This window comes from Trachypithecus francoisi, unplaced genomic scaffold (assembly GCF_009764315.1).
Source record: "Trachypithecus francoisi isolate TF-2019V2 unplaced genomic scaffold, Tfra_2.0 Contig01579, whole genome shotgun sequence".
NCBI classification, from domain to species: Eukaryota; Metazoa; Chordata; class Mammalia; order Primates; family Cercopithecidae; genus Trachypithecus; species Trachypithecus francoisi.
In genome coordinates this window covers 1,938,773-1,954,253 of record NW_022681442.1, presented here as the reverse complement: position 1 = coordinate 1,954,253, position 15,481 = coordinate 1,938,773, and the positions used below count along the sequence as shown (strand labels likewise).

Below are 15,481 nucleotides of genomic sequence, written 5' to 3'. Positions count from 1 at the left end.
GGAGGAACGTCCTGAGAGTGGGCCTGAGATGGGGATTTATGAGCTGAGCTGTGGGAAGCTGGCTTGCAGAGCCTCTGGTGAGTGGGTCAAAATGACAAATGGATTCTGTGCAACTTTTTATTGTCCAGCCTCACGCTGTATTTCTTCGCGCGCTGCTGTGTTTGCCAGGGCTTTGATTGTATTAGTTACTTGTGAGACGGAGAAACCTTTCAGTCTCCCAAAATAAATATGGATCTGCTTTCAATATGTTTTAGCTGTTAAACTTCAGCAGCTAGCAAACAAGCCGAAAGCTTTTGTTCTCATTCTAGCATAGGTTTGCAGAGTTTGAATCCCAGATAAAACAGGGACCAAGCCACTAAATTCTGGGTGGGATACTAGGTCCTTTGCAGGGAGGTGAGGCCCTTTGTTCTGTGACGTTTTTGTTTTTGAGGAATCTCCCATTTCCTGCTCTCACCAAGTTAGTTTTCTCTCTTGGGCGGGGCTCCCTGGTTCTTAGGGACCTCTGGTGCAGCCCAGTAGCAGTTCTCAGCCTATGGATCCTAGCCCATAGGTAGACAGATGCAGTGGGGCAGGGCCAGCCCTGTTGCAAAGTAAAAAGCCCTCTTGCAGGTGGTTCTGATGGCCACACCCCTTCAGCCCTCCTGGAAGCTGCCGTGGAGATAGCTTTCACATACCTGGCGACATGTGGCAGGTCCTAGAAGGTGTGGATGAAGGTGGTGTGTACCGGGGGTTGGTAGGGGAAGGAGGAAGAGAAGAGTCGTAGGGCTGGAAAAAGAGAAAGAAGTTGATCTTCACCTAAAACAGTGTGTTTGTCAGTTGAGAAAACTGGTTTTACACTTAGAAGTTGAAGGTGGAGTACATCAAGGTAAGTGGGTGCTGACCTCTCTGTTATACAACAGATTTAATTTTTCTTTTTCTTTTTCTTTTTCATTTTTTTGAGATGGAGTTTTGCTCTTGTTGCCCAGGCTGGAGTGCAGTGGTGCGATCTCGGCTCACTGCAACCTCTGCCTCCTGGGTTCAAGTGATTCTCCTGCTTCAGCCTCCCAAGTGGCTGAGATTATAGGTGCCTGCCACACGCCCGGCTGATTTTTTGTATTTTTAGTAGAGACATGGTTTCACCATGTTGGCCAGGCTGGTCTTGAGCTCCTGATCTCAGGTGATCTGCCCACCTCGGCCTCTGAAAGTACTGGGATTACAGGCATGAGCCACCAGGCCTGGCCAGATTTAGTTAATTTGGAAAACCCTGTTAAATAAACAGCTCAGGTCAGGTTGCTTACTTGATTGAAAAAAAAAAAAGCAAAGGTAATATTTTCTGTCATGAAGGTTTGTGGATATTGCTAATTACTTATTTGAAAGAAATAAATGAAATTCAGTAAGATCAAATAACTTGGCAGTTATTTGAAGGAAGCAGCTCTTTTCTGCTGGGCTGTGACTTTCAGGAGCAGTTGCGTCATTTCCAGGTGAAGCCAAGAGCCCTTGCTATCACCTGGCTCCACCAGGGTTCTCTGTGTGTTTTCCTTTTGGGTTGAAATTTTCCCTTTTAGCTGCATGAGATGTTTATTATTGCTACTCAGAAGTGCCTGGAATCTATATTGCTGTAAGGTGTGGGATGAAGTTTCCTTTCATGATGGTTTTATTTTTATTGCGTTTGCATAAAGCACTGCCACCATTCACAGGATGCCCACAATAGTCCCGCCCCTTGAGACCACATGCAGGATTGCACCTTCCACACCCAACACACACCAGGCCCTGCACATACAATTCCCTGTGCGCGTTAGTGTGGGCTGATTGTACCTTCCACGCCCAGCACACGCCAGGCCCTGCACATATACACGATTTCCTGTGTGCATTAGTGTGGGCTGATTGTCCTTCCACGCCCAACACACGCCAGGCCCTGCACATACAATTCCCTGTGCGCGTTAGTGTGGGCTGATTGTACCTTCCACGCCCAGCACACGCCAGGCCCTGCACAAACACATGATTTCCTGTGTGCATTAGTGTGGGCTGATTGCACCTTCCACGCCCAGCACACGTCAGGCCCTGCACATACACACGGTTCCTTTGCACGTTAGTGTGGGCTGATTGCACCTTCCACGCCCAGCACACACCAGGCCCTGCACACACGACTTCCTGTGTGCATTAGTGTGGGCTGACTGCACCTTCCACGCCCAGCACACGCCAGGCCCTGCACATGGTTCCTCTGTGCGTTAGTGTGGTTGGGCTCCTTCTCTGTGTGTGAGCCTGGCACATTCGTATTTCCTTGTGTCCTTGTGCCCTTTCTATAGAAAAAGGTGGTTTTTTTCAAGTAGAAAATAGTTTGCAGTAATGGTAATTATTTTGTAGTTCCAAGTTGTTTAGGATTGATAGAATTCCTAAATCTTGAGTTAAAATTCTAGTGTAGGATGACTAAGAAAGACGTGCTGTGTTTACGTGTATTTTCCAGTTTAACCAGAGGTGACTTTAGACAAGTAATTCTGTTGTGCCAATTTATTTCTCTAAGTATTGTCAAATTAGCTTTTTCATGGGATTCTGGGATATGGAGTTGCTTGGTCCATTTAAATCTATATATATAATTTTTTTAAAACTAAACCTAACTTCTGGGTTTTAAAAAGCGTCTCCTGTCCACCAGCTTTTGAGAAAAGTCCCATGAATTGGATGACACCAAGTGGCTCTGTGTCCGGAATTGGTGGGTTCTTGGTCTCACTGACTTCAAGAATGAAGCCGCGGACCCTCGCGGTGAGTGTTAAGTTCTTAAAGATGGTGTGTCCGGAGTTTGTTCCTTCAGACATTCAGATATGTCTGGAGCTTCTTCCTTCTGGTGGGTTCATGGTCTCGCTGTCGGGAGTGAAGCTGCAGACGTTCATGGTGAGTGTTACAGCTCTTAAAGGCAGTGCGTCTGGAGTTCTTCATTCTTCCCCGTGGGTTTTTGGTCTCACTGGCTTCAGGAGTGAAACTGCAGACCTTTGTGGTGAGTGTTACAGCTCATAAAGGCAGCGTGGACCCAAAGAGTGAGCAGCAGCAAGATTTACTGCAAAGAGTGAAAGAACAAAGCTTCCACAGTGTGGAAGGGGATCCTAGCGGGTTGCCACTGCTGGCTCCAGCAGCCTGCTTTTATTCCCTTATCTGGCCCCACCCACATCCTGCTCATTGGTCCATTTTACAGAGAGCTGATTGGTCCACTTTACAGAGAGCTGATTGGTGCTTTTATAATCCTTGAGCTAGACACAGAGTCAGAGAGTGCTAGTTAGCTAGATACAGAGTTAGCTAGATACAGTGTACCAATTGGTGCATTTATAAACCTTGAGCTAGACACAGAGTGCTGATTGGTGCATTTACAATCCTTGAGCTAGACACAGAGTTACAGAGTGCTAGTCCTCCAAGTCTGCAGTAGGTTAGCTAGGTACAGAGTACCAGTTGGTGTATTCACAAACCCTGAGCTAGACACAGTGCTGATTGGTGTGCCTATGATCCTCCAGCTAGATATAAAAGTTCTCCAAGTCCCCATCCAGTTCAGGAGCCCTGCTGGCTTCACCCAGTAGATCCTGCACCAGGGCTGCAGGCGGAGCTGCCGGCCAGTCCTGAGCCGGGCCTGCACTCCTCAGCCCTTGGGCTGTCGATGGGACTGGGTGCCACGGAGCAGGGGGTGGCACCTGTGGGGGAGGCTCAGGCTGCGCGAAAGCCCACCGAAGGGGCAGGAGCTCAGACATGGCAGGCTGCAGGTCCCGAGCCCTGCCCCGCGGGGAAGCAGCTAAGGCCCCAGAGAGAATTGAGTGTGGCGCGGGTGGGCCAGCACTGCTGGGGGACCCGGCGCAACCTCCGCAGCTGCTGGCCCAGGTGTTAAGCTCCTCACTGCCCTGGGCCGGCAGTGCCCACAGGCCGCTGTGTGTGCGGAGCCTGTCGAAACTCACCGGCCAGCGAGTGCAGCCCCGGTTCCCGCCCGCACCTCTCCCTCCACGCCTCCCTAAAAGCAGAGGAACGAGGCCCCAGCCTCAGCCAGCCCAGAGAGGGGCTCCCACGGTGCTGTGGCGGGCTGAAGGGCTCCTTAAGCGCCGCCAGAGTGGATGCTGAGGCAGAGGAGGCGCTGAGAGTGAGGGCTGCTAGCACATTGTCATCTCTCAGCTGCAGCACCAGAATGAAAGGAAGAGCAGCAGAGGCTTGGGGCACCCACCTGGGGGCTGTTTCCCAGTGCTGGGCAGAATACTGGGGTCAGGGTTGGAGGACCCTAAGGCCAGATTGGAGGTGGGAGCATGGTGAGGTTGCTGTGTCAGGATGCAGTGTCCAGCTGGGGTCCTGGAGCAGCCCGGGTTCTTCCTGCAGGGCGCTGTCCTCTGCCTGATGAGTCCTGTTCCCTGTCTCCTCGGGAGAACACCAGTACCAGGACACCAGGAGTTGCCAGGTGGGGGCATCTAAGGAAAGGAAATGTTCATGGGATGCGCCACAGAGATGACCCTTTGGAGAAAGTGATTGGGTATTTTAACATAGTTGTGAGAAATATGTGGTTTTGTAGGAAGCCATATACCTTGGGGAAAACGCTGGAATTGACACGTGAGAATGGGTGAAATGCTGGAAGATGTCGAACAGCTGGGAGGACTGAATCGGTGCAGAGCCACACCTGGTGGTGGGAGCGCGTTGAGGGCCTGCAGGTGCCCTTGAGGAAGGGTTTTGGTGGATGACAAATATGATAGGAACCACGTGTCTTGGGGAAAACGCTGGAATTGATGAGAATGGATACTATATTGGCTCTATTGGAAATTATGGCTGACAGATCTAAAGCTCTATCATGCATCAGGGGCTTGCTGGTTATTTCAGTTAGTTTAGTAATTTTATTGATCTGTAACAGATATGTGTCAAGAAAGAATTTTAGGAAGTTGATAGAAGTGTACATATTCATGAAAATAACAATTCATAAGAAATAGATGATGGGTTTAGATACAGAATAAGGACAGGAAGATAAATGAAACCAGTATACCAGATGCAGGCACGTGCTTCCCATGATGGGAACCTCATATACCAGACGCAGCCAGATACAGCCGTGTGCTTCCTGTGATGGGAACCTGGTATACTAGATGCAGGCGTTAGACGCAGGCATGTGCTTCGTGCAGTAGGAACCCCGTATACCAGATGCAGCCATGTGCTTCCTGTGATGGGAACCCCCTATACCAGAGGCAGTCACATGCTTCCTGTGATGGGAACCCCCTATACCAGATGCAGCCATGTGCTTCCTGTGATGGGAACCGGGTATACCAGACACAGCCACGTGCTTCTTATAATGGGAAACATCTTGGAATACTCCAGGAATTAAGCAGTGAGCTTCTTAGTGGTCAGAGCACTGATGGGACCCAAAGTAGCTGCTTTAAGCCAACATCAAGGTTCTGGGTTGTGTGTTTTCTTTAACACAGCCGTATTCACCTGGCCATCAGTTTTTTATAGTGAGGAGACCTTCCCAGGGCTATTTGGGGATCAGATGAGGGGCCTAGTGTATACTAAGGGCAGATCTCTGAATAGGTTAACAGGAGCCCTAGATCCCACTAGAGCTGGGACTAGTTTTATCTGTGCGGCCTAGAGCCACCCTATTCAAAGTGGTGTTTGGGCTGGCAGCATCACCTGGGCCTACCCACTCCTGCTGTATCGGGATCCGCTTTGCACAAGCTCCCAGCACTGGCCGCCGTGGAGGGAATGGCGCTGTCTCGCGGTGCCTTCTCCCCAAGGCTGGCTGCTGCTCTTCCTTGGGTCTGAGTCTGGCTGTCCTCTTTTCAGGTCGAGGATTTAAAGCCTCCTGGCTCAGGGCTCAGTCCTGGGTGTGTGGTTGGTCAAGAAAGGGCAGTGAATTCAGTTTGCTAATAGTCTGCCCTGCAGATGCAGGATGCTGGAGATGGGGGACACAGAAGGAAACAGGCCCTGATTCTGTCCTCGCACGTGGTGGAGTAGGGACAGCAAGGTGTTGGCAGCCATCCCTGCTTTACTTGACCTGAGCTGTCATTCCCTCAGCACCTGTTTGCGGACTGCCTGTAGCATTGCTTGCTTCTTGTTTTCTTTATATCAACTTATTTTTAAACAGCTGCTTCAACTTTTTCCTAAGGAATTGCAGTGAGAACAAGTGTTTGCTATGCTCATTTTATTTATTCTGTTACATGTTAATTTAAATCTATAGTTAATAAACTAGTATCTCAACTAATCTCACCACCAGAGGTGCGTTCAACACCCTAGAGTCAGACCATCTCTTCCCTGTGACTTCCCTACCCCAGGGCTCTGGAAGGGTCGTTCTCATGCCTTTGAGCTTCAGGTCTCTCATCATCAGAGAAATGGATTCTGTCTCATTTGCAGGGAGGGCTCTTGTAAGGATTAGAGAAGAGGAAAGTGAGTGCCTGGCATGAAGGAAATACCATCAATGTCAGTAAACAGCTCTTACTATTAATTGTTTCTGAGTTGAGTTGCGGCTCAGCGAAGCGTGACACAGTTGTTGAATTCTAGTCTGTGCCGTTCAGTGCCTTGAATATACATATATTTGGTAACGTTTATGGTAAGCGTTGGTGAGGACGTGGAGAAATGGGAACCCTGTGCGTTGCTGGTGGGAATGTGAAATGCAGCAGCTACTGTGGGACACTTCTGGAGGTTCCTGAAAACACGAAGCACAGAATTCCCGTGTGGCCCAGCAATGCTACCCCTAAGGACATAGCCCCCAAAATTGAAAGCAGGATCTTGAATAGATATTTGTACACCAGTGTTCCTAGCAGCATTATTCACAGTGGCCGAAAGGAGAACACACGCAAACGTCTATCTGTGAGTGAGCGGATACATTAAACATGGCCTATCTATGCCATGGAATATTATTCAGCCTTAGAAAGGATGGGAATTCTGGCACGTGCTGCAACATGGACGAAGTTTAAAGACATTATGCTGAGTGATATAAGCCAGTCACAAAAGGACAAGTACTGTATGGGTCCACGGACATGAGGCACCCAGAACAGGCAGATTCAGAGATCAAGTAGAATAGTGGGTGCTGGGGAGTGGGGATAGCTATTGTTAAACGGGAACAGAGCTTTTGCTGAGGTTAATGAGAAAATTTTGGATATAGATAGAGGTGATGGTTACACAGCTTTGTGAATGTATTTAATGCCACTGAATTACACACTTACAAGATAGTTAACCTAAATACTGTGCATATTTTGCCACAATAAAAATATATTTCCTAACATTTAAACAAAAGGAGTGTCTGGGACGTTACCTCCGACACACCTGGTCATTTGGCACCACCGGTGACCCCTGGCTGCTGGCAGGTGTCTGGGGCAGCAGCTCTGAGCAGGAGGCCCAGAATCTACAGTGCCAGGCCTGGGAGTGCAGGGGTGCAGCAGGAAACGTGACCTGGCGGCTCTTCAGAGCCTCGGGGACCACCAAGGCAGTTCTTGACACTTTATTCTGGCCTTGGTGTTCAGCATCGGAAAACAAGGAGAACTAGAATGTCTTGACTTTCTAAAGGATGTTGTAAAACAAGGGAAGGCGATGATGCAGTGAGTTTTATCACACTCTTGCTATGACCTTCATGAGGATGTTTGAGCATCTTTTCTTCATTGCGGACGTAGGCTTCCAAACTCCATGGCCGAGCCCTAGTTACAGTCAGTGCACAGTAAGTCCTGCGGGTAGTCGTAGAAATGGAGAAAATGGCAGTATCTTTTCTCTAAGAAAAAGTTTAAAAACAGATACTTAATGTGAGTTTTCTTGCTAATAGGTTAGGTTTTTAGAGTTTGAAGAGGTAGTTAATTATGAAAGCTTTTTCATACTTGACAACCATGTTTTTTCCTCTAATTCAAGTTACCTTTGAAATGAACACTGCAGATCTGTGAGATTTTCATCTGTGAATGTTGTTTGAAGAATTCATTCTGCTGTAATTTAGATAAAATGTACCTGCTGAATTTTGTAATAACATTCAGAAAGTTTTATATTTTTGTTCGTGTTTGAAATATACAACAGAAGTTTTCCTTGTGGTAGTGAGAATATATCAATATGAGAGAGATATAATTATATCAATTATTTGAACAAAGATTGGGTATTATTTACATATAATTTTGTAATAATTCCTATTTCCAAGGAAGAACAATGCACAATACTTTGTCATTGTGTCATTTATTTTTATTGTGGTCTTTGTTTTTATTGAAACATAGATTCCATGTATAAATGTGGATTTTATGTTTATCTTTCCCCATGTATAAGTATTTCAAATCAAACAACTTGGCCAAAATGATTTTTCTGTATTAAACATTATATTTTCATTTAAACCACTAAAATTTCTGCTAGTTCAGTCTGATTCCTTCTTGCTTTTTTGGCGTACAGTGAGTGCTGTGGGCTGAATGTTTGTGCTCCCACAAAATTCATATTGAAACCTCACCCCTAAGTTGTTGGTGTTAAGAGTTGGGGCCTTTGGGAGAGATTAGGTTAGTGCCCTTATGAAAGAGACTCCAAAGAGATAGAGCCCTCCACGATTGAGGATGCAGCAGGAAGGCGCCATCTGCGAGAAAGTGGGGCCTCACCAGGCACTGAATCTGCTGGCACCTTGGTCTTAGACTTCCTGGCCCCCACAACTGTGAGAAATAAATGTCTGTTGTTTATAAGCCACCCAGTCTATAGGATTTTGTCATGGCAGCTCAGATGGACTAACACAGTGAGCATGTTCCAGCGAGAGATGGCCTAGCCCCTCTTGCTGTCAGCATCAGGACTGATAGAAGCTGGGCCCATGCAGAATTTCCAGAAGCTGTGTCAGGTACTGGGGGTCATCAGACTCTAACCGGTACCCAGCAGACAGATGGGACCTGAGAGAAGGGGTTGGGGTCTGCCCTGTCTCCGCCCCTCAGCTTCCTACAGTGGCCGAGGGCGGAGAGGAGGGCACAGTTGAGGGGATTGAGAGACGTGTGCTGACTGTCCAGCAGCAGGTCCACCTGCAGGCACAGTGTGGCCTGGCGTCTGCTCTGAGAGGATACATGTGCAGGGCAGGCGGGGCCCATGGCTGCTGCTTCCCCACTCACCAGGGTCCCGTCAGGAGCAGCAGCTGCGGCCCTGGGAGCCTACAGTCCAGCCAGGAGACGGTGAGCACAGGGCGGAGTGTGGGGTTGGGGATTCCACTTGTGGTGTTCCCAGATTCGGGGGATTTCAGCGAGGCCCTGTTGACCGGCAGTGCTCCTTAGATATAGTGCAGAGGCCTTGGGGTGGGGGTCCTGTCTCATTACTTGATAGCACATGTTTCAGCTGGCTCTTTAATGGGAAAGTTGGTGCTTCAGTGAAAGCTCCAATCCCCTAGCTACAGAATGTATCGCGGATATTTATCCCTTCCTGGCTGAGCACGGGGCAGTTTCTGCCTGCAGATTCAGGCTCTGGCTCTGCGTTGTGGACCTTTGAATGTGGCCATGCCAGAGTTTGTGACCTTGACATCTTGAGGCATCCTGTAAGTGATATGACCTCAAGGGAAGAAAGCTAAAATGGCCTGCATATGGGTGAGCCTGTAGACTGTAAAAGCAGGTGTACTTAGCAGGAGTAGTTACCCATGTTGATGAGCGCCTCTAACGGTCAGAGGTACAGTCTTCAAATTCACATTTTAATGTCTCTGCCTACTACTATGAAATCTACAGCAAGGGAAAAGGGCAAAACAGTCTTTCTGTGAAAGGTCTGTTTTATTTTTTATTTTATTTTATTTTAGTTAATGAGACGCTGATCATCCAGGGAACAGGAGCTAAACGCAGTCTTTGAACTTGAACTCTGTATGTGGTGTCTGCCGGTTTGGGTGTGAGCAGCCTCACTCCGTGCTGGTTCCCAGCTTAAACGTCCAAGGAAGAGCTCATGACAGTTTTTATGTTAGTTCTTTAAATATTTTATTGTAAGTTCGTCTCTTCCCAGCCCCTCTTGCTATTTTTATTGCTCCATTTGAAGTTCCAGCCATAGCCCAGGCCCTTTCTGTCTTTGATGTCTGTATGGTGGGCAAGATCTCATCACGACCCACGTCAGCTTTGCCGTTAGAAACGTGTTGCCATAGAGGAGTACGTTCATAATTGAAATTACCAAATAGGGAATTCTTTCTAGAGGCTGTGGCTGCCTCAGTGAAACGTGCATGGCTGAGCAGAGCAAGGAAGAGTTAGTGGGGCGGAGGGCGTGCTGATGTCACAGTGGCATGGGGTGAAGTGATACAGGTGTGTACGTCGTCTTACCCCGCATGGTGCTTCCAGAAAGCAGATGGGAGAGCTGTGTGATGAACAGGTGCGACACTGGCTGGACCCAGGTGAGCTACTATAGAAGCGGAATCAAAATCACATAGCACGTTGCCCTCTCTTTCCCAATACTGTAAAGAATTCCTCTTAAATGGAAATCTGCTACGTCAAACTTTTATCAGTTTAATTTTAATAAAAACCTGCATCAATACAAAGTAGCTTGGGAAAATAGCTCCCCCCCCCCCCGCACCCACCAATAATATTTTACAGATTCAAGCCCAGTATTTCTTGCTTCTAATGAGATGGAAGGAGCGGTGTTCTTGGCACCTGCTCATCTCCTTCCCCTTGGAAACTCAGCCGGGTTTTTACTGTTAGCTTATGGGTCGCTAATGTTATGTCCACTCATAGCAGAAATGGAAATCTGCCATCAAAGTGGAGACCTTTGAGAATTTGTGCAACATCGAAATGCAAATACCAGCTCTTATAGAATATTGGGGTTAGCAGTGTCGACAGTTCTACCCTGAGTGTGGTTGGTGGTGGGGCTCCAGTGGAAACAAACTGGTGTCCAGCGGTCAGCTGTCCACACATCCATCCCTCCCACTCCAGCTTCTCCAGGTAAGACTGGCTGTGTGAGCGCAGAGAGTAGAAGTCCTTAGGGACACCTTAGGATGGGAGGCGAGCTTGTAGCTGGAGCTCAGCTTGGGGGTTTCCGGTGCTCCGCCCATGGCTCCTGGACAGCGAGGGACAGTGTTCTGAATGGACCTCACAGGTCCTATGGTCAGCTTTGGCCCGAGGGCATGGGCCCCCTTAGCTCATTTCTAGTAATGGGATGGGTGGGTGTTATGAGGAAACACGCAGCCCAGCACAGGCTCCCCAGAGCACGTCATGAATCTTTTTCTGTCCCCTCCCTGCCCTGCCTCACCTCTGTTCTGTGGTCTCACTGCACTGTCCCCCTCCTGTGTCCTCAGTTGCCACATGACTGACACGTGCTTGGGTCTCGTTTGATGGCTCTGGCAACTTCTCTACCTCAGTTTACCTTTTGGCTGCCCAGTGCTGGATCGCCAGTCTGCTTTACTGTTCACGGGAGGACGGTGTCACTGCCTCACACGTGGGCATGGCACCCGTGCTGGGGCTCCCCCGTCTCGTGAGGCCGTGTGTCACACAATGCTTCCTGAGGGTGGGGTGGCCGTGAACAAGGGCACTCGCCTCCGTCCTGTTCCTGTTGCAGAGGAGGAAGAAGTCTGGAGCCCTGTTTGCTCAGGATGGACTGAGGCCCAGACCAGCATCCTGTCTCCACACCCTGACTCCAAACCCCCACTGTGACCTCATGGGGAAGCATATTCCCGAATGTAACTGCAGCACCACAGCCTGAGACTGCTAATGGAATGAATGAGTATTTTCCTTTGGGTTTCCTGCAGAAGTTTTCCCCCAGTTCCCCACCATGGTGGGTTGTGTCTTTGTCACCCGCAGTGAGAATACATAAATGCTTTAGCACATTGTTGTGTGGCTTGGGCCTGCCTGCCTTATTCGGAGATATTTTGCACCTCTGTGGGCTCGCAGTGGCGGCATCTTGGGAGGGAGTGCTGTCTCCATTGTCCCGTGGGAGGGCATGGGGTGGTCGCCCTGGGGATCACCCTCGCGTGGGCTCCACATCAGGAAGCGTATCGCAGTGTGTCCGGCATTGGTGTCCTGGCCGGATGCTCTGTTTATAATGATAGAAAACAAAATTTTCTACTCTGTGAAATTTGCCACCTTCCTTCGGCAGCATTTCACTTGGTTTACTTCCTTAATTGATGATATATGTGAAAAAATTTTATAAATCTTAAACATGAGAAAATTCTAAATGATGTGTGTACACATACATACATACACACACAGTTGGCCCTTGGACAAGACAGGTCTGAACTGTGTGGATCCACTTACACTTAGATGTTTTTCTACCTGAGCCACTGCAGAGACAACAAGACCATCCCTCCGGCTGCTCCCCTACCCCTTTCTCCTCCCCTCCCCCTTCTCCTCCCCCTTCTCTTCCCCTCCCCATTTCTCTTCCCCTCCCCCTTCTCCGCTCCCCCTTCTCTTCCCCTCCCCATTTCTCTTCCCCTCCCCCTTCTCCGCTCCCCCTTCTCTTCCCCCCCCCTTCTCCTCCCCTCCCCTTCTCCTCCCCTCCCCCTTCTCCCCTCCCCCACTTCTCCTCCCCTCCCCTTCTCTTCCCCTCCCCTTTCTCCCCTCCCCCTTCTCCCTTCCCCCTTTTCCTCTCCTCCCCCTTCTCCCCTCCCCCCCTTCTCCTCCCCTCCCCCCCTGCAGCCTACTCTCATGGAGGTGATGAAGACCTTCATGATGATCCACTTCCACGTAATGAATAGTAAATAGATTTTCACTTCCTTAGTATTGTCTTAATAACTTTTTCTAGCTTGTTTTATTGTAAGAATACAGTGTATAATATACATAACATACGCAATATGTGTTAGTTGAATGTTTATGTTATCATTAAGACTTCCATTCAACAGTAGGCTATTAGCAGTTAAGTTTTTGGGGGAGTCAAAAGTTTATGTGGATTTTTGACTGTGTGCGGCATCGACAGCCCAACCCCTGCACTGTCCGAGCGTCAGCTGTATACATATATATCTTGCCCTTTGTATTATAGTAGCTCTGTGTGTGGGGCGTGTCTCCGCAGGAAGGGGGACTGCCCCGACTCTTTTGGGCCTGGTGGTGATTGTCTGGGGCACTCCTCCCAGAGCTCTGACTACTGACAGGTCATTTCAAGAATCAAAGAACCTCGACTATGATGTCATTTTTCTGTAAGCCCTGGACTACTATAAATTATGTTTTAACTGTCATAGTTAAGACTTGGAGACTCCTAAGCTGTCTTGGAGGGGAAGGGCCTGTCCCTTTCTCCAGAGAAATAATTAATTGTTAGAGTATATGGTTTTTGAAGAATTTACTGTAAGATAAAAGACTGGTATTTTATTCTTGCATTTATTAGTATTTAATCAAATGGAAAGTGCACTTTCAGCCTGGAAATCTTGGCTTCAGCTGCAGGATTAGACTGAATTATTGTTTAAAGAGTAAAAGATATAGAATTATATGTTCGAGTTATCAAGCCACTGATAGGTTTTGGGTATAATGTAACTAATTTAGAACATAAAATTTCCTGCCTTGTGGACTAGAGCTTCAGGTTAATCATTTGGAAGCAGGGCGCACTTCCTCTGCTGCGTAGCTTTACTGTGAGATAGAGCCTGTCCCTCCAGGAGCACCAGACCTTTATGGAGCCCGGTGCCATCAAGGCCCACTTGTCCACTGCCGCCGGAGCGTGTCTGGAACTCCAGGCTCTTCCATTCGGGATACTGAGTCGTAAATCATCCCACGTGTCTCACCCAAGAATTCTTTCCTACAGAAATTTCGTGAAACTTAGTCTTTGCTAAGGGTAAGGAGGACTTACTTCTCTTGGTTCTCAGTGGTGTGCAGGCTTAATGCTTGTGGGTGTTGACTGGTGGCTGGTGACGTTTTTGCATTAGGGGATAGCCGGTCCCTCTGCACCACAGCCAGGCACAGTGGCTCACGCCTATAATCTCAGTGCTACAGGAGGTTTGTGTGAGGCCAGAAGTTTGAATTCAGCCTGGGCAACGTAGCAAGACCCCGTTTCTACCAAAAAGGAAAAAGAATAAAGAAAATTCCAGAAAACGTTTGCGGCAGCATCACTGTTGAAGTTGTAGTGCCACAGACGGTGCGGCAAGTGTCTGGTTTATCTGTGTGAGCTCATGACCTGTTGATCAGTGGGCAGAAAAAGATGGGATCAGACAAAACAGATGCTCTCAGGATCCTTCACATCAAGATGGCAAATGTGTCCTGAAATGGGCCAGGTGTACAGCCACTATCACACTACCTGACCTGTCAGAGCTGCTGCAGACAGGACTCAGGACGAGCGGGGCTGCTACCCGTGACACTCGACCGAGGTTGCCGAAACCGGAGTGTCCCACTGTGCATGTGTCCTAAAGCATCTCCTTCCATCTCCTTGTCTACTCCTACGGTGCACGTCCAGAGTCCCTATGTGCATGTACAAAGCCCCAACGGTGCGGGTGTGGAGCCCCTGCTGTGTGGATACAGAACCCCTACGGTAAGGGTGCAGAGCCCGTATGGTGCGCGTACAGAGCCCCTGCGGTGCGGGTGCAGAACCCCTATGGTGCGCGTACGGAGCCCACACGATGCAAGTACAGAACCCCTAAGGTGCGCGTACAGAGCCCCTGCGGTGCGGGTTCAGAACCCCTATAGTGCGCGTACGGAGCCCATACGATGCAAGTACAGAACCCCTAAGGTGCGCGTACAGAGCCCCTGCGGTGCGGGTGCAGAACCCCTATAGTGCGCGTACGGAGCCCATACGATGCAAGTACAGAACCCCTAAGGTGCCCGTACAGAGCCCCTGCGGTGCGGGTGCAGACCCCTATAGTGCGCGTACGGAGCCCATACGATGCAAGTACAGAACCCCTAAGGTGCGCGTACAGAGCCCCTGCGGTGCGGGTTCAGAACCCCTATAGTGCGCGTACGGAGCCCATACGATACAAGTACAGAACCCCTAAGGTGCGCGTACAGAGCCCCTGCGGTGCGGGTGCAGAACCCCTATAGTGCGCGTACGGAGCCCATACGATGCAAGTACAGAACCCCTATGGTGCGCGTACAGAGCCCCTGCGGTGCACGTACAGAGCCCTTACGGCGCGCAGGCTTGCCCTGCCACCTCCTGTCCCCGGATTCCTGTCAGATGCCCAGGTGCCCAGCCTGACTGGGCATGGCCCTCCTGGAAGCAGTTTCAGGGCCAGTTCTGATCTCGGGTGGGGATGGAAAGCTGGTGTCTGGGCCACTCAGAGCTCAGGCCGCACACATCATCAGAGTGACTTCGCCAGCTCCAAATGCCCCTTTTCCCTCAGTTTCCTTTTTGGGGAAGTGAGGAGGTCACCCCAGGCCGGACACAGGGGATTTCAGTCCGTGTGTCTCCTGTTGCCCGTCCTGTTGCCCGGGATGACTGCATGCAGGGTGAGTTCAGGGAAGCTCTGGATGCAGTGAGTGAGGCCCCTGCCCAGCCTCTTGGTGGGAGTCACTGGCCTCACAGCTCACTGCAATTCAGAGACTTGCAGTGTGAAGATTCTTCCTGATTACTGGATGGAAGGGACTTCAGTGACCTCATGTAAGAAAGGAAGTCACCCACGGGTAACCTCAGAGAGGGAGCCTCCGGCAGTCTGGCTCACAGCTGGGGCCAGATTCAATCTGGATCCGAGAGCAGCTGCTGAGAGACCCACCTT

The 15,481-nt window shown here is 49.5% G+C and overlaps 1 protein-coding gene across 6 annotated transcripts in view; it reads left to right on the top strand.

Moving 5' to 3' along the window:
• MGMT (O-6-methylguanine-DNA methyltransferase) overlaps window positions 1–15,481 on the top strand; it is a 288,419-nt gene that overhangs the window by 40,739 nt on the left and 232,199 nt on the right. The window contains exon 2 of one of the 6 annotated variants that reach the window (XM_033178860.1): window positions 2,630–2,736. The exons of the other annotated variants lie outside the window; for them this stretch is intronic. Coding sequence (XP_033034751.1) covers window positions 2,647–2,736 — 90 coding nt within the window. The 5' untranslated portion in view covers window positions 2,630–2,646. The remainder of the gene's footprint in view (window positions 1–2,629; window positions 2,737–15,481) is intronic. 6 annotated transcript variants of the gene reach the window in all.